General features: G+C 57.5%; 3 protein-coding genes across 3 annotated transcripts; 1 reads left to right on the top strand and 2 right to left on the bottom strand.

The window, feature by feature from the left end:
* Positions 1-183: 183 nt before the first annotated feature.
* On the top strand, positions 184-4217 carry Q8F55_006492 (uncharacterized protein; the record flags this gene model as incomplete). The annotated part of the gene is made up of 13 exons (XM_069354952.1): positions 184-444; positions 496-704; positions 750-942; positions 978-1325; positions 1371-1849; positions 1885-2168; positions 2213-2442; positions 2492-2642; positions 2693-2937; positions 2982-3103; positions 3154-3280; positions 3330-3941; positions 3993-4217. 13 exons carry the CDS (start codon positions 184-186, stop codon positions 4215-4217), a joined length of 3486 nt encoding a protein of 1161 aa, XP_069207023.1.
* Positions 4218-4454: 237 nt separating this feature from the next.
* POL2 (DNA polymerase epsilon catalytic subunit) lies at positions 4455-11630 on the bottom strand (the record flags this gene model as incomplete). The annotated part of the gene is made up of 11 exons (XM_069354951.1): positions 4455-4519; positions 4575-4791; positions 4838-6364; positions 6412-7086; positions 7131-9767; positions 9808-10099; positions 10137-10342; positions 10385-11002; positions 11041-11136; positions 11180-11305; positions 11346-11630. The coding sequence occupies 11 exons, from the start codon at positions 11628-11630 to the stop codon at positions 4455-4457; spliced, it is 6744 nt and encodes a 2247-aa protein (XP_069207022.1).
* A 359-nt stretch (positions 11631-11989) lies between these two features.
* On the bottom strand, positions 11990-16475 carry Q8F55_006490 (uncharacterized protein; the record flags this gene model as incomplete). Its single annotated transcript, XM_069354950.1, has 15 exons — positions 11990-12132; positions 12186-12969; positions 13024-13133; positions 13177-13271; positions 13320-13387; positions 13429-14650; positions 14689-14982; positions 15027-15112; positions 15159-15254; positions 15293-15706; positions 15763-15860; positions 15911-16035; positions 16081-16269; positions 16331-16356; positions 16422-16475. 15 exons carry the CDS (start codon positions 16473-16475, stop codon positions 11990-11992), a joined length of 3804 nt encoding a protein of 1267 aa, XP_069207021.1.
* Positions 16476-16876: the final 401 nt, after the last annotated feature.

Below are 16876 nucleotides of genomic sequence, written 5' to 3'. Positions count from 1 at the left end.
AATCACGTGAGCGTACCTCCACGCGCGTCAGGCCGTCAGGAGTCTCGACGTGTTGCGGGTCGGGTCTGTAGAGAGCGACGCATCGTCAATCTCATCTACCCGCACTCGCACTTGCAGACATATCGCCAGTCGTACAGCTGGCACACCCATCTCTCGAGTGGATCGTTCTCGGCTGCGTCGAAAATGCCCCCACGCGAGGTCCTCCTCACGTACACGCTCTACCCTTCGGGTAATGGCGACCTTCATCGCGCCGTCGAGGGTGTCATTGCCCAGTTCCCATTGAGGAACCTCCACTGGAAGTCAAGCTCGCGGACGTCGCTGCGTACGATACAGGAGGTTGACGTCCGGCTCGTCGACCTTGGAGACGTGCCCCCGCCCAAGGAGTCCGTATCTGGCAGTGTGCTCGAGACGCCTCTCGTCAACATCTGCTTCGTGGCCTGTGACGTGAGTGGCCCAGTCAAGGACGTCAGGTTCTTGCAGCTGACCCCATGCTAGGACGCCGATATCTACAAGAACAACACCAGGTCGTTCATTAAAGACTGGTTGTCCGTCCTGCAGTCTCGTCGCAGCTCGCACACACCACTGATCGTCCTTGTCAACCCTATACCAGCCTCGGGCGTGGCTGCGTCGACGAAGAACGTCTTCGGTCGCGACAAGGGCGTCATTGCAAAGCTGAAGACCGATTTCAACACCAAGCGTGATATGTATGTTTCCGAGGCGGTAGTGTTCATCATCGCTAACTCGCCCAGCTGCACCCTTCTCAATCTGCCACCAACGGGGGCAACAGATCCTGCAGCATGGCCCGAGCTTCTCAGCAAGCTCAAGGAGAGCATCGTGCTCGCGTTCGACTCGTCCATTCTGGAACGTGAAGAGGAGGTGAAGCGCGGAGAGGCCCAGCGTTTGACAATCGGCTGGAACTTTTGCACTTGGTTCCTTCTGAAGGTGAGTGCCCTGCCATGGCCTTGCTAACGGCTCAGGAATCGCTGGCCCATTCCTTCGAAGGCGTGAACCTCAACGAGGATGCGCTGATAATCTACGAAGAGCTGGACGCAGCTTTCTTGCAGTGCTTGAAAGACCAAAACCTGAGCTGGTTTGGCAAACTCGGGGGGACTGGCGAGAATGACGACAGCTTGCCCATTCTCGACACAACTGCCAAGCCATACAGAGACCTCTTGATTTCCAGCACGATATCCATCTTCGACTTCCGCATCTATGTGTTTGCTCGCCAGTGCGCCTTGTTAGGCAAGCTCGGCCGAATTACCGAGATTGCCAAGCGCGGCCAGTGGTTTGTCGCCAGTCTGGCTCGTCGCCTGCTGGAAAGCGAGGTGAGCCAGGCTCTGCTGCTCTGGGAATGTAACTAACAATCCCAGGAAAGCCTTCCCAAGTACTTTGTGGAGAGCTGGACATACACCGCGTGTATGGACATTGTCGCGCATTGCGACGAATGGTCCAAACTCGAACGTCCCAACAATGACTACTCTGGTTTGATCGCATACGAGTCTGCGCGGTCTGAACTGTTGGATATCGCCCGTGTCCAGGTCGAGCGTATTGGTGTTGGGTCAGGTCACTTGCCCAACAGGTACCCTTTCCAGCAGACGGCGACTGTCACTCGTACCCCCGACGATGTTCTGTTCGAGGACGGGGCTGAGAACGGGAACGCCAAAGCGCCAGCAGAGCCAAAGACGCGACCCCTTCTCACGAACCGAACTATCCTCTACGCACTGGAGAGCCCCGACGCGTTCAAGGCGCTCTATTCAGATCTCACGAAGAGCGCTCTCTCCGCCTACGAGGCATGCGGGAAGTTGAACTCGGCCATTCGCTTAAAGGTGGACCTGGCTGCTCTTGCCGAGTGAGTCTCTCACCACAGGACTCGACTGATATCAGATACTCGGAGGACTACCAGTCGGCCTACACGCAGTTCCGTCTTTTGGCGCGAGACTGCATTGAACTGCACGTGTGGGATCGCGTCTCGAAGTACGCCATCCAGAGTGCTCTGGCAGCGCATACCAAGTTGCAACTGAGCAAGGACGAAGACTGGGCCCAGCTTGCTCTGGCACTGCTTAGGGTATGCGCAGTGACTCCAGAGTCGAAGCCTACCTCCGAGGAAGAGCTCGCCCAGCTCCAGTCTGTCATTGAAGGACTGAAAGAACTGCCAGAGTCACGGCAAGGTTCGTGTTATAACGATGCGTGTGAATTAGTTCTGACTTGGCAGTGCTGGACAACCCGGTCTTCCACCTGAGGCTTCTTGACAGTGTCGCTTCACCGTGCTCCGATGTCAGCCTGACCCAGCTGGCTGTCCAGGTCAATAATGGTTTGCCATTGCCTGTCAGGGTCAACGACGTGTGGGTTGACCTCGAGTCCGAGATCTTTGGGGAGATCACCTACTCTTCGGGTCCAGTGGATTTGAAGCCAGGGAAGCAGACGATCACTGTTACATGCTCAGTAAGTCCGGAATCACTGCTCGTTGATACCTTCACTGACACTCTCCAAGACCTCCATCGCTGGTGCAGTGACAGTGAGAGATGCCTTCGTGGCCGTTGGCCCAGTTGGGTTTGTCACTTCGTTCCCCAAGAACCAAGTGGTCGTCCCCGTTCACCGGAACCTGCGTGGAATGAGGGCAGTGTTGCGAATGCCATCGTTCAGTGAGTTGATGGCACCTTGGCAGACTCTGTGGAACTGACCAGCTCTCTAGTCTCGCTGGACGAGGAGCCTCGAGTTGTGTTGGAGGTGCAATCAGGTCACCAAACCCTCAAGGGCGTCCGCATGGTTGTGGCTTCGCTACAGACCGAGGTTGGCTATGCACTCGACCGGGCCACAAGTGACGACCGGCCGCTGGACGTGAACGAAGAGAGCATTGGCCTGGGCGACATCGATGAAGGTACCTCGGTGGCGGTCACGATTCCTTACACTGGTATTCCGCGCATGGAGCTGGCCAAGGCGAGTAGAGCTGTGTACCTCAGTTCCTGCGGCTGACATTACAGGCGCACATTGTTCTTCAGTACGATTCCCCAAGCGGAAGGGTGTGCAGCTTCGTTGAGGAGCAGACTCTCTTCCTAGGCCTTCCCTTGACGGTCAACGTCCAGGATATCTTCCGTCCTGATGTGTGAGTGTGACCCGCGACCGTCAACCACATGCAGCTGATTGACTCCCCAGCCTGGTATCGAGCTTCGTGGTCGCTTCGGATGGTCACGAGTACCTCCGCATTCGATCCGTCAACCTGCGGTCGTCGACGGACGCTTATGACATCGAGAGCTGCAGAACCAGCTGGAAGGACTCAATTGTGAGCGGCAGCGATTTGGACAGGATAGCTGGAGGCTGACGTCGTGTAGCTCGTTTCGCCTACCCAGTCAACTTCGTGCTTATTCAAGGTTAAGCCGAAGGGAGCAAAGCCGCCATCGAATGACGTGCTGCGTCTCTCCATCGACTACCACACTATCGAAGAGGAGATTGAGGCCGTGGCTCAGGCGAGCCTCGACAAACTTCAGGAGCCTTGTGCTCCGTTGACCCGAGTCGTGCGTGACCGCATCACGGATCGCAGTACCTGGCTCCAGAACTACTTGCTCGCAAGCGACCCGAAGGTTGTGTTTGACGACGCATGGCTTGCCGGTCTTCCAGCCTCAGTGCCGGCCCAAGTGTCTGCCGCGTTCACAGCCGCCCTCTCCCCCGTCGAGGCGAAGTGGCGGACCCTCCAGATTCCGGTCGAGGTGCCTCTGCGACGACTGCTCACCACTGTCACGTTGAAGCCAGCGCAGTCGCTCCCGGCCATCTATGAGGGCCGTGCCCTGCCCTTTGACCTCAGCTTGGCGACATCGCTGTCGTGGATTGGGGAGGGCGACGGCGAGGCCAAGAAGGCACGCACCTACCGCGTGACGTTTGATATCCAGGCCAACGCCGACGACTGGGTCGTGGTGGGCAAGAAGCGCGGCGTCTATACCGCAAACGTGAGTCTGATGTTGAACGGAAGGAGGAACCAACGCTGACGCATCATCCAGCCCGACGAGCCTGAATGCCAAGGCGTCATTCTTGTTCCAGTTCGGTCGGGCAACATCGCACTCCCACCCGTCAATGTTCAGCTCGCCGCCGACGCGGCGGAGGCCTCAGAGCGCGTCCTGTGTGAGACCTATGTCTCGAATGCTGCGCAAGGCATCCGAGTCCTGCCGGCTCGGACAGGCATGGCCGCGCTGGTCCCAATTTCGAACGAGTGGGAGCAGCGCTAGTGATATCAGGAATCGTACAACCCGTTGTAATACCCAGCATGGCGCTCTGTCGCCCAACTACCCACCCCTTCCCCCATGTACCGAAGAAATCGCAAACCGCCCTCCTGCTGTAGGTTGAAACATGCATGATGCTACTTTAACATTTACAAGGCTGCAATGCAGTACAATGATGGGGCCAGGTGGCACCTGGCGCCCGTTGAGTCTAAGTCTTCTCCTCCCCTCTCAGCTCACACATCTCTACCACCGGGAGAGCACGCTCGAGACGTAGTCGTGGGTCAAGTGCAGATTGTGGTATCCGGCGACTGGCAGATGTCAGCTTATGCTACCTTCGTGGGCTTGGCTTCAAGGCCTGCTCACCACTCTGGATCATCCTGAGCTTCCTGGTCAATTCACCGCGGTTCAGCGATGGCCGGAAGGCACCACCGCAATGGCAGGTGGGCGACAGATTGGTGCTCTTCGTCTGGCTACACTTCAGGCAGATGATGTCCTGGGTCTGCCACGACGTGATAATGTTCGACACGACGTCGATGAGCGGGTGCTCGATGACAAACTTGTCGTACTCGGTGTCGCATTTCTAGAGATATTAGCGGTGGCCAAAAGACAATTGCAGGCCGACTCACATGGCAGGCCCACATGGCGTGTGGCGCCTCAGTGACTTCCTTGGTGTTGGGATCCACACTTGGCAAGCAGTCGGGATCACGTCCCAGGTCGACGTCACGGATCGCATTACAGCGGTCGCATGTGACCATCGGCACAATCAGGCTTTCGCCTGGATTGCGGAACTGAGCCTCTGCGGCGAACTCGCGAACGCCGACCAGGTCCAGGAGGTTTCGACGGAGAACTTGAATGTCGACAAGCAAGTCGGAAGAAAGTGAGAAGACTTCGCACAATGACTTGACAAACTCGAGGGCGACGTTCTCGCGCTTGCGGTCTCCACTGCGTGTACCAGGAATGTCGGGGAAGATAAACGAGGTCGGCTTCCCCTGCTCGTTCGCATGAGCGACCGCCACCTCTCGCTTGATCCTCGCCACATCTTCCAACAGCTTGCGCGTGAGTGTCGTGGAAACGGCCTTCGCAGCAGCAACCCTCTCCTTCTCCTTTGCGGGGTTTGCTTGTGTCGCAACAACATCGTTGGAGGTCTCGACGTTGAGGTTGTAGATGGGTCGTAGTGGCCCGCGGTTGTCCGTGGCACTGCGCTTGGCCGAGTACAGGAGGAAGATGAAGTCGGCCACACGAAGCTCGAATGTACCTTGAATCTCCACTGGAAGGAAGGCTTGAATGTTCCAGTCCATACTCAATTCGAACTGCTTTGGTGGGGGCGCACCACTCCCAGCAAGCTCTGGTGGGACGCGAACACCTCCGTAGTTGGCAACATCCATCCAGGCGAGGTAGTTCCAGAACTGAACAACGTCAATGACAACGTGGCGGAACAGTTCGTGCGAGTTGGCGGCGGTGACGAGATACTTGGCAAAGGCGAACGCGCTCCCTGCGTCGGGCTTGGAGGTGAGGATGAAGATGCGGTTCAGGTCGGCGTAGACCACTTGCGTACCGAGCCTCTTGAACTCGGCCAACAGCTGGAGCAGCGTCTTGCGCATGAGTCCGTGGATGAACCTGAACAGCGCGGGCTCGAACATGCAGCTCGAGCTGGAGCTGATCCAACGCCAGAAGTGGTCCACGACCATATCCGCTGAAGTGTTTGTGGCACCACGCACATGGGCTCGAGCTTTGTCAAGGAACCAGCCGCGAGCCAGTGACTTGAGGATCGTGAATGTCTGGATCGACAACACCGCATCGCCAAACTGGACGCTCGCGTTCGCCGTACCCTGGGCGTACTCGTCGAGATTGTGGGAGGCGGCACCAAAGGCCATGGAGCCAGAACCACTGCCCTCCATTTCGTTGACGAGAGCCGACTGAAGCACCGCGTTGATGGCCACGTCTGCTAGTTCCATCTCGAGCACGACGGAGGAGTAACATCCCTTCGTCGAGATGTGGGGTGGTGTGAGATCGTCGATACCGTTGGTGTCCTCTTCAGACCCTCCAAGGTCCGGCTTTGGAGACGGTGACCACCACAGGATCATGTCCTGCTGCCGGAGACGACGAGCGAACTCGAGATCCGCCACGAACGTAGGAGGGTCGGACCCAAGGTTCTGAGTAGTGTCAGAAAAGTGAAAATCTCCATTCCGCTCGGACTTACGCCAACCGGAACATCGTAGTGAGATGCAATGTCGATCTGCTCGGCAATCCAAGCGGACAGACGAAGGTACTGCACCACCATTCGCTTCGAGGTGTTGACCAGCCACATGAGTGATGCCTCCTCGTCCTTGACAGTCTTGATGGTCATGAATGGGAACTCTGAGAACACGGCGTGGCGAGCCTGGTAGTAGGCGTGTTCGAATGGCGAGCAGAGTGCAATGACGTTCAGGCCTGAGCGAATGGCCTGGAGGTCCTTTGCAAGCTGCTTCATCGCACCAGTCTCGGTGGGAAGATAGGTCACCGCAAACTGCAGCTCTTCCGGGTAGTCGAAAGCGCCTCCTGGGGGCACCCTGTTAACAAGTTCCGAGTACCACCGTGCGGGGTTCGGCAACTGCTGGCGGTTGCGGGCATTGTCGACAACATAGACCTTGACCGGCCCAACAGGAGAGAACAGCGCAATGAGGTGTCGAGAGTTCACCGTGGCGTGGAACAGCAGATGGTAGCGCAATCCTCGTCCACCATTGAGGTAGCGGTGCCGAATGACGCTGGCACCTGGCCGCTCCAACTCGACGAGGTCGAAACCCTTGTCCAAACCACGGCTGAGGCCACCGAGCGACCCGGATTTCAGAGCACAGGCGGTGCCCAGGTTGAGGAGAGCACGAAGGACGAGTGGGACCTGTTGGTGTCAGCCCTGAACGCGAGAGGAATCGAGGAACCTACCTGTAGCTCAAAGGCTCCATCAACATTTGGGTTGTTGATCAGACTCGAGAAGTGTGACTCGCCGTCCACATACAGCGCCTCATCTACCATGAGGCGGTACAGGTTAAGCGATGCCTGCCCGCGAGGGAGGACTCGAGTCACGGGTGCCACATCGTACCTCGTCGAGAACGTCTCCAGTCCCGGCTTCTTCTTGAAGTTCAGGTAGAACTCGCGTGGAACACGCAGCCGAACGCTCTGGAATGTGCCATCGATGGCCAGCCACAGTCGGAACTCGCCGGGGCGTGAGGTCGAGGCGATCTGAAGCACATCCCATTGGCGAGATGCCAGGTTGACGGACTGGGTGCGAATCATGGACGAGACTGTGCCATCTGGCCGTGGCGCGCGCTTTCGGGACTGGACGCGCTCGGCACGCTGCCTCCGCCACACCTTGCGCATTGCCCTGACGTAGCCCGAGTAGTCTTCATTCGGATCGGGGATGATCTCCGGTTCCTTTGGCTCTTGCGCTTTCTTGCGCTTGACGATGGCAACCTTTGGTTTGGGGACAGACTTGGACGAGCCAATGTCCTCCATGTCGGCGAGAGCGTTCGTCCTCATTTTGGCGAACATGTCGGTGAGCTTGTGCTGCTGGAACTTGTCCTCCTTGGCAGCGACACGCTTGAACAGCCAGTCTGGATGGCGAATGCGAGGGACCGGGTTGGCGACCTTTTGGAGAGCCGCAGGGATGGTGATGAGCTTCTGGATGACCGAACCAAGACGCTCAGTGTAGTAGCCCCAGTCCAGAATGGACCGCATGTCAAAGTCGTTCAGGCTGTTGTCCTTCAACCACTTGCGCAGGAAGTGGCGCTTGACAGCCAGATCGGCGTCAAAGATGGCGACAGGGATGGCACGCTCCGTGACAGGTGCTCCATTGGGCTTTGCCGAGATGATGAACCGACAGGAGAGACCCTTGTCCTTGACCATCTGCTCGCCCAGGAACTCGGCAAGGCGGCGAGCGGTGGAGATCGAGGTCGACTTCTGCGATCCATACTCTGCCAAGGTCTTTGACATTGAGCGGTTTTCGGCAATGAGGTCGACCAACTCTGAGTCGTGCAAACTCGAGGCCTTGCTCTGCAGAATGTCGAGCCATTGATCGGCGACCACAGCCACAGCGGCGTAGCACTCCTCGGTAGTCGAGCCCAGCAAGAACTTGTCGAAGATTTGAGACTGGAAGATCTTGATCAATTGCAACTCGCCACGTCGTTTGACCTCGAAGCCTTTGAGCTCTGCAAGCGAGCCATCAAAGTTGAAGACAGCATATCGCTTCTTCAAAAGCTTGTCCTCTTCCTTGGAAGACGGAAGGATCATGGCCTTGTACGGGCCGTCGAGTTCGAAGAAGATGGAGTTCTCCCGCTTGACGTTGTAGATACCCTTCTCGGGGTCGACCAGCTCGTGGTACTGGTGGTTCGTGAACTGCTCGTGGACCAGGTGGTTGAGCATGGTACAGGGGTACGAGATGCCAAACTTCTTCCCTCCCTTGAGTTTGAAGTTGAAGTTTTCTGGGAACACGCCGGGGAGCATGCACCAGATTCCATCGGTGTCGAGCTCGAGAGGTCGGCCGATCTGCTCGACCAGCTGCCGGGCCATCTGGATGATCTTGGCACCTGTCAAGCAGGTAATGCCGGCCATCTCCATCGAGTACCAGCGGGCACCCTTGCGCATGACGTAGCCGTAGAAGGAGTTGAGAATACACTTGTGCGCGAGCTGGAGCGAGTCGTAGAGCACAATCATCTTCTTGGCCTCGTCGACAACCGACAGCGCGGCTCCGCTGCCTTGGGCTTTGTCGAGATTCTTCTTCCAGTCCTTGTGAAGGCCTTTGTAGGTGTATCGACGATCACGGAAGGCTCGCACGGTGTCGATGTAGAACGAGTTCTCTCGTTGGCAGATGATCGCAGTCTTGGTGACGACTTTGGTGTCGTGCGTCTTCTTATACACCTTGCGCGAGTAGTCTCCCAGTCGCTTCTGGAGCAAGGCTGCTTGCTCAGCGGGGCCAAGGTCGATGTAGCGGCGCTTAGGCTGATTCGGGAACTTGGGCGGGAAGAGCTCCTGTTCAAGAGCATAGCGAACCATGTTGACCTCATCACGCTTGGCGGGGAAGTATTCGCCACGCCACGCCCATTCCAGCCGTCGGTCGCACTCCTTGTCGGGCCGGTTGTAGTCGCAAACAGCGCAAGCTGCTTCATCCTTCACCGAATCGGGCTGCAGTCGATTTGACAACATGATGTTGGGGTACATGGCGGCGACGTCCAAATGGTAGATGAGCGGCTTGTCGAAGCGGGTCGGGTTGTCACGCATGAGCTCCAGTGCGGCTGCGATCTCGGCCTTCACTTCGTCGTAGTTCTCGACGTCCTCCAGCTTTACCTGGCCTTCTTCGACCAGGGAGAACTTGAGGGCGTTGTCGAGGTCGTCCAACAGCTGCTGTATGGCACTGGGCACAACCTTGAAGTGGGTTGGGATGTCTGCCCGGAAGACACCAGCCTCCAACGCCTCGACGTGGCCACCGACGTAGGTCTCTGATGACAGCAAATGGCCTTCATATGTGGCGCTGTGGGGGTCCTCGTGGCGATTGGGCATGATGATGTGCGCATCGTATGCTTCAACCTGTCCTGTCAGCGATACGTTCATGGGCATCAAAACTCACCATGAGCAGCGTCTCACAAAGCGTCCCCGAGCCCTTTCGGAGCACTTCGTCTGGGTTGAGGGGAATGATGTTGCACAGCGAGAAGATGAAGGGGTTGACGTATTTCATGTAGAGGTAGTAGGTCGCAACCGCATCGGAGACCGAGTACGCAGCGAGCTTCTGGGGTTGTTCGATGGCGTACGGCGTCATGAGTTCGGGGTCGAGCTCGATGGGGTTGTAGCCCAGCTTGGCTGTGGTAACAGCCTTCAAGCCTTGGCTTCCTTGAGGCAGATATGAGTCTCGCTTCACCCAGCTGCAGAGTCAGAGATAACCCACACGCTGTCACTCACCGGAAGCAGTCCATGTGCATGCAGGCACTGCACTTGTACTCGCCCTCATTGTCTGGCTTGAATCCGATCTCGTCGTACATGCTGATGCCGTGAATCTTGGCGCGCGCGTCAACGAATGGGAAATCGAAGCTGTCTCCGTTGTAGGTCGCCATGACAGTCGGCTTGGAGTCTCGGATGTGCTCAAACCACCTTCGTATCAAGCCAGGCTGGTAAAGTCAGTCACTGGAAGAGACGCGCTTGGTCCTCACCTCATCTGGTTCGTTGAAGATTGTGAACTCTCCTTCGTACTCTGGCTTTGGCGTGTACTCAAAGTCTTCAATGTCCTCGCCGACAATCTCACGGTTGGTGATGAGATATCCCTGCCCATCAATCATGTACGAAATCATCATGATCTGGTCCGTCTGCTGGTCCGGGAACTTGAGCGGCTGTTTCGTCGTCTCAATGTCGTATGCCATAACCACGGGTTCGGCACGGCGTTCACGGTCTGTAATGCGGGCCATCTTGATCGTGCCCATCGACGAGGTGACTGTGTACCACAGACCGACGCGGAGGTTGAGGTCGATGGCAACTCGGAGATAGTACGCGATGTCGTGCTCCCTGATGTCGATGATACACTCTGATGGCTCACGATCCTTTCGCTTCCTGGCGTCTTCATCCTCTCCCCAGGCGCGTTGCTGCCCATCATCGCCGTGGCCGTGGTTCGCGCTCTCCGCTCCAACGACGTCCGCGTACGCGTCGACGGCCGTAAACTTGGCCGAGTTTGCCTCTGCCAACGGTAACAGGTCTCGGCGAACGGATTGGAAGTCGGTCGTGTTATGGAAGAACAGCTTGAGGAGAACAGGCGGCGCGGACAGGAGATGGTTTGGCTGGTTGTGAGCGACGAGATCCAAACGCGTCCACTTACCACATCCAAGTCCCACTTCTTCTCTCGCTGAACCTTCTGAACCATTCCCTCAAACCGCTTTATCAACCACTCTTCGACAATGGTCTCTGTTCCCGCCTGTTACTGTCAGCATCGTCGGCGCAGGACGTCAACCACTCACTCTACACGCAACGTAGAAGTAAGGCTGGTAAGGGATCGTCGCCTTGAACATCCCTCCGTCATCCTGGATGAAATAATAGTCGACAGCGGCGAGCCCACTGGCGTGCGTGTCGGACTGTACCAATGTCTACGCGGCGTCAGCAAGGCCCCCTTGTCGCTCATCTCACCTGGTGCATGTTGACAAGCCATCCCTCCTTGGATTCACCGGCGGCGAGGTTGCTTTCGAAGCGGTAGAAACCGAGCTTGTCGTCAATCTCGTCGAGGACCTTGACCTCTTCGAAGCGCTCTGCGAGCGCTGTGCCGTCGTCATTGCGTGCAAGAGCTGGCCGGTCGCGCGGTCCGAGGCCGGTGTCGCCGTTGTTACGGTTGCCGCCGCGCTTGCCAGTGAAACGCGTATTGCCCTTGGAGCTGGAGAAGCCTCCGCGTCCACGTCCTCGTCCGCGAGAGGACATGTCGAGCGGTCACCAGTGGATGGGGGGGCGTGAGAATAGGGAGAAGAAGGAAACAATGGAAACAAACAAAGGAGAAGAGAAGAGTGAGATGGATGACGAGGTGACAAGCGGCTGACTGACTGACTGACTGGCGGCGGACGCGGATGAAAACCAGACGCGTTGTGGCTGGACGACGCGTCCAGTCACTCATGTTCAATTCGATTGCGGGGACCCCGCAACTCCACTCGACGCGTCCTCGTGTTTGGTGCAACGCGCATCCATCGTCCCTCTGTCGGCTATTCACTTTCTGACGCTCCACACACTCCCTGCATGCTATCAACATCTTACTGCAACCATCTCTTCGGGCACATGCTATTCTTCTATGCCTGGTAGTCACGGTACTCCTTCCACTCCTCCGTCTTCAGGAGGCCCCCAATGAATGAATGGAAGTGGGGAGCCTGGGCGGCGGTACTCATGCGGTAGAGGGGGATAGCGGTACGAAGCGCGGTGCGCTGCATCTCCTCTGCGTCGTATTAGCACACATTCAACAACCAAACTAGGCCAGTTTCAACTCACGCTTTCGCTCCAGGTCCTGCTTGATTGTGTCCTCCTTCACCTCGAGGTCCTTCATGATGACGGCAAGGGAGACGGACACTTCGTCCAATCTAGGAATGACAACGGCAGGCGCCAGCTGGCCAAGACGCAGAAGCAGCATCAGGCCAAGAATCTTGATCTCGTTGACGTCGCTCAGCGCCGCGAGAACGCGCTCAGTGAACTTCGGCAGGTCGATCTTGCTGAATGCAGTGGCCAGGAGCGTGTAGAGCGTCTCGTACGCCGTCTTGCGGTTCTCAAGACCATCATCCTCGATGACCTTCCAAGGACCCATCTGAACCTCGCGCTGGAGCTCCTTCTTGACTTCAGTCTCAGCGTAAAGCCAGGGCTGCACTGTGCCAAGCTTGTCAACGATGAGATGGGGCTTGTGCTGGAGGGCCGCGTTGAGAGAAGCGACGGACAGGCGGCGCACAACGAGGTTCTCGTCCTGCATCAGAGACAGGAAGTCTCCAACGTAAGGCGCAAGAAGCTCGCTGTATGACGCAGACGAGTCGATGAACGTGTACCGAATGGATGCCGCGACCAAAGCGCGTTGAGCCGGGGTCGACTGCAGCATGTTCTGGAGCTGCGGGAGGAAGCGCTCCGGCGAGGCAACAGTCAGCTTGCCAATACAAGCAGCCTTGACGTTGCGGATGCCGTCATCGCCGGTCGTGGCCGTGTCTGGGGATGCAACGCCAGTGCCAAAGAGAGGCTGCCAGAGGATGTCGGTAAGCTTCTCAAGCTGCCCAGTAGACGAGTTCAGAATGACCTAAACAGGGGTCAGCATGTGCGTACGTGCCATGAAACAGGTAGACAGACGCACCTCCTTAAGAGCGTACAGCAGCAGCAGGCGAATAGACTCCGACTTCTCCGTTTCGATATGCTTGATCAGTACGGGGAGGTACTGGTCGGAGGCCCCGACAGTAATGTTGCCTTCGACTGTCAGCTAACTCGCTTTGTGAAGCGCGGCACTTACCTGCGGCGAAGGCGGCGGCGCTCCGAACGTCTTCGCTGGGGTGCTGGAACAACGCAAGGACGCTGTCCAGCAGACCTGCGTTGGCCGAGAGGTTGCTGTCAGGGTGTCAGTGAGGCACGACAAGGAGGGTCCCCAAGGCTTACAAGTTGCGTCCAACCTCGCCAATGACGAGAAGCGAAAGGTAAAGCTCCACCTCGGACGACTTTGATGACTGATTGTGGGGTGAGCACACCTCATCGTTTGGTCACTCACTTTGAGAGGGCGCTGGAACAGCTCAAGGATGCCAGCCAGGTTCCTCTGGCTGTGCTCAACAACCGTTCCGATGATCTTGGCAGTGGTGTTGTATGGCTGAGTGCCTCCAGCAGTGGCATCGGGGATGATGCTCGCCTTGGGGAGGTTGTTGGCCAAGGTGGGCACGAGGCGGATCGCACAGTCAACATCACCATCGACGTACGCCGCAAAGAAGGTCGGGAGTTCGTCGGCCACCGGCCCACTGCTTGGCGACTTGATGAGCCTGAAAACTTGGGGCAGAATGGACTTGTCAACCGCAGGACGGCTAGCCGGCTGGTTTGCGAGCACCAGGGAGATGATACGAAGGGCGCCTGGGGTGGAGACGAAGCCCTCAAGCTCACCGACAATGGCCGAAGCCACATCGGCCGGGAGATTGGGGCCGATACGGTTCAAGATGTGCTCCAGAGTGACAAACTCGGAAGTCTTGGAAACCGAGCGCTTGTTGCGGCGCACAAAGACCACCACCTCGGACAAGACGTCCAACAGCCAGGCGTTGAATGCGCCGCCCCCAACCAGCGATGACTCAGCGACGCGGCCAATGACCACCACGGCAGCGGGCGCCGTGTTCTCGCTGGTAAGACGGGCCGTGATGAGCTTGAGGGCCTCGGGGAGCTGAGCAGACAGGGCATCACCTTCGTGAACCAGGAGGTCGCCGAGGGTGTTCAGGGCCTTCTCACGAACGTCACCGTCAACAGACGAGTCGCCGAGGACATTGGTCGTGGCGGTAAAGATCTGCTGAATCGGCTTGTCAAGGTTCGAGCGAAGGGGTGACTGGGAACCACGGTTGTTCAGGGGACGAATGGCCTTGGCCAAGGCAGAAGCCGCAGCGAAAGCCTCAAAGTTAACTCGCTGCAGCTTGTCTCTCATGCAGCGAACGATGGACTGGGAGAGGCCAACGAGATGGGTTGAGTAGCTGCGAGTGAGGTGGTGCGTGAAGAATGCGGCGAGGAACGTGAGGGCAGCAATCGTCAACGAAGGAGTCGTGCTGTCCGACGTGCACAAGGCGTTCTGAGCAGCCGTGCAGATGGCGTCCGCCTCGGAATCAAGGCCGCCGTCCAGAGCCTCAACAACCTGGCGAAGAAGAACGAAGCTCTCCTGGCGAGTGCTGACCGTCTTGGCAGTAGTCTGCTTCAAGATCGCCTTTACGAGCTGGGGACGAAGCTCCTGCAACGAGCGGACGACGCTGAAGAGGTCAGCCCTGAGCCCGGACGCCAGCCTCACCTTTCATCATTCGCAGCGTCCTGGTCCATGTCGTCGCTTCTCTTCCGCTTGTTCTTGCCACCAGACGTGAGCTCTGCAGTCCTGGCGTTGGCAGTCTGCTTTAACAGAGCCTCAAAGGCTCCCAGCACCTCAAGCCGAACGCTCTCCTCACGCTCGCTGAAGCGGGCAATGAGGACAGGGGCAGCGACCTTGTAGAAGTCGAGCAAGAGGTCAATGCGGGTGCTGATGAGGGCATTCAACAACTTGGCTGACGAGCGTCGAATCTTCCACGAGTCATCGTCGTCGTCCGAGTAGCTTCGCTGGTCAGTGACAGTAGGGGGAGAGCAGAAGGCACTTACGCTCCAGTGTCAAACTCGTCGTCATCATCGTCATCCTCATCCTCGTCGTCCATGTCAACATCGTCGTCGTCAAAGTCGACATAGTTCTGGGGGATTAGAAGGAGAAAACACACAGGTTGCACAGAAACGTACAGGGTCGTACTTGACGAGCTGTAGTGCTCGGTTGGTGATGGTCTCCGCGTACGGAGCGACTGCGGCAGGGGTGCGAAGAACCAAGACCTCCAGCGTCTTGAATATTTAGCCAATAGTTCCCGCTTTACACTCACCGTGAGAGCACCTTCGACAGCATCGCTGTCCTCAACGTCCTCGGTTTGCTTCAGGATGCCCTCCAGCAAACCACCCTCAGCAATCAGAGAACCGATTGCAGGAGCAGCACCGGTCTTGGCAATTCCACCGACAGCCGCAACCCAAGCCTTGGCTGAGTCTCCACCAGCGGCAAAGCCCTTGGCCAAGTCTGCCTTCAGCTGCTCAAAGCGCTGAGGGCAGACAGAGATGAACGCAGCCAGGGCTGGGACGGCGCGCTTGCGGATCGACAGACGCGAGGTGGAGAGCACGTGCTTGAAGTTGCTGTACGAAGACTCCTGAAGATCGGCACTTGCAGCCACCGCCGCCGGGAAACGCTGATAGACGTCGGTGAGGATCTGCAGAAGCTCGGACGCGAGTTGGGGGTTGGTGCTGGGCTGCACACGCCGTTAGCACATATGTAGGCGAGGTGCCGGTATGGAGGCCAACTTACATGGGCCACATTCTGGCGAACGCGGTCAAGAATAATCGCCAGCACCCCATCGACGTTGTTACCCTCCGGCGGGATCTCGGCAACAACAGACTTGAGAGCTGTTGTTGGTCAGGTCTGAGGCTAGGCTTTGTGCGCGATCTTTGCTCACCCAAGCACGAGATGTCTCTGACCTCCTCGTCGACCTTTTGGTCCGGAGCGCCGATGCCGTCGGTGATAGAAACAACAATCTGGCGGAGGTAGTTCGGACGCGCCTTCTTGGACATGTTCGCGAGGCTGCCAAGGTGTCAGTCCCAGCGCTTGCGAGTGCCAAGCACGTACCATGCGACCGCGGCATTCTTCACCTCGGCATTCGAGTCGGTGAGAAGGCCAAGGACTTGGGAGGTCAGAAGCTTCTCGACAGCTTCATCCGCATAGACGTCAGGGCCCTTGCTCGTCGTCTTGGACACTGGAGTAGGCGAGTTGACGATGCGCGTCAGTTCCTTGTTGAGGTCGATGAGCGCCATGACACTGAGCGAGGTGTGAGCGTGTTGCTGCGCGTTGCGTAGCCTCAAGGGCTGCCATGGCTCACCGAAGGTCCGAGTCAGAGGACTTGAACTGGGGGATCAAGTCAGCACAGCCCGCGCGCCGCCGCCAGAAGGAAGGTGGTTTATTGTGTTCACCTTGTCCGTGAGGGACGAGACCAAGGCGTTGAGCGCCTGTCGTGAGGTCGACATTGTGATTGAATGCCTATCTCAGGACTGACTGTCGACGCGAAAGTAGAAGAGAGAAGAGAGGTGATGAAGAAGAAGGGGAGAGAGGGGGGGCGATGCTATGTATCGTTGTTCAGTGCCTGCCTGCGGTCGTTGCTGCCCGCCGCCGTCGTTGTCTGTCGATCGCGTCACGTCCAAAGAGCACAACTGGGTGGTCATCCGAGCAGCCAAGAGTGGAGGTGACGAAGGGACGGGGGACGGAATCAAATATTTTATACGTGGATTTTTGAAACGAGCTGTGTGTGATACTGTCCTGGGTGCAGCAGGCATATCGGGTCTGGATGGATGTCCAGTCTGCCGACCTGGTAAAAGTCGGCAACAAGCACTCGACGAACTCATACTCGACCTCGACAACGTCAACAACG

The sequence above is a fragment of the Vanrija albida genome, assembly GCF_041260175.1.
Source record: "Vanrija albida strain AlHP1 chromosome Unknown contig_5, whole genome shotgun sequence".
Taxonomy (NCBI): Eukaryota; Fungi; Basidiomycota; class Tremellomycetes; order Trichosporonales; family Trichosporonaceae; genus Vanrija; species Vanrija albida.
This window is presented reverse-complemented; position numbering and strand designations above follow the sequence as displayed.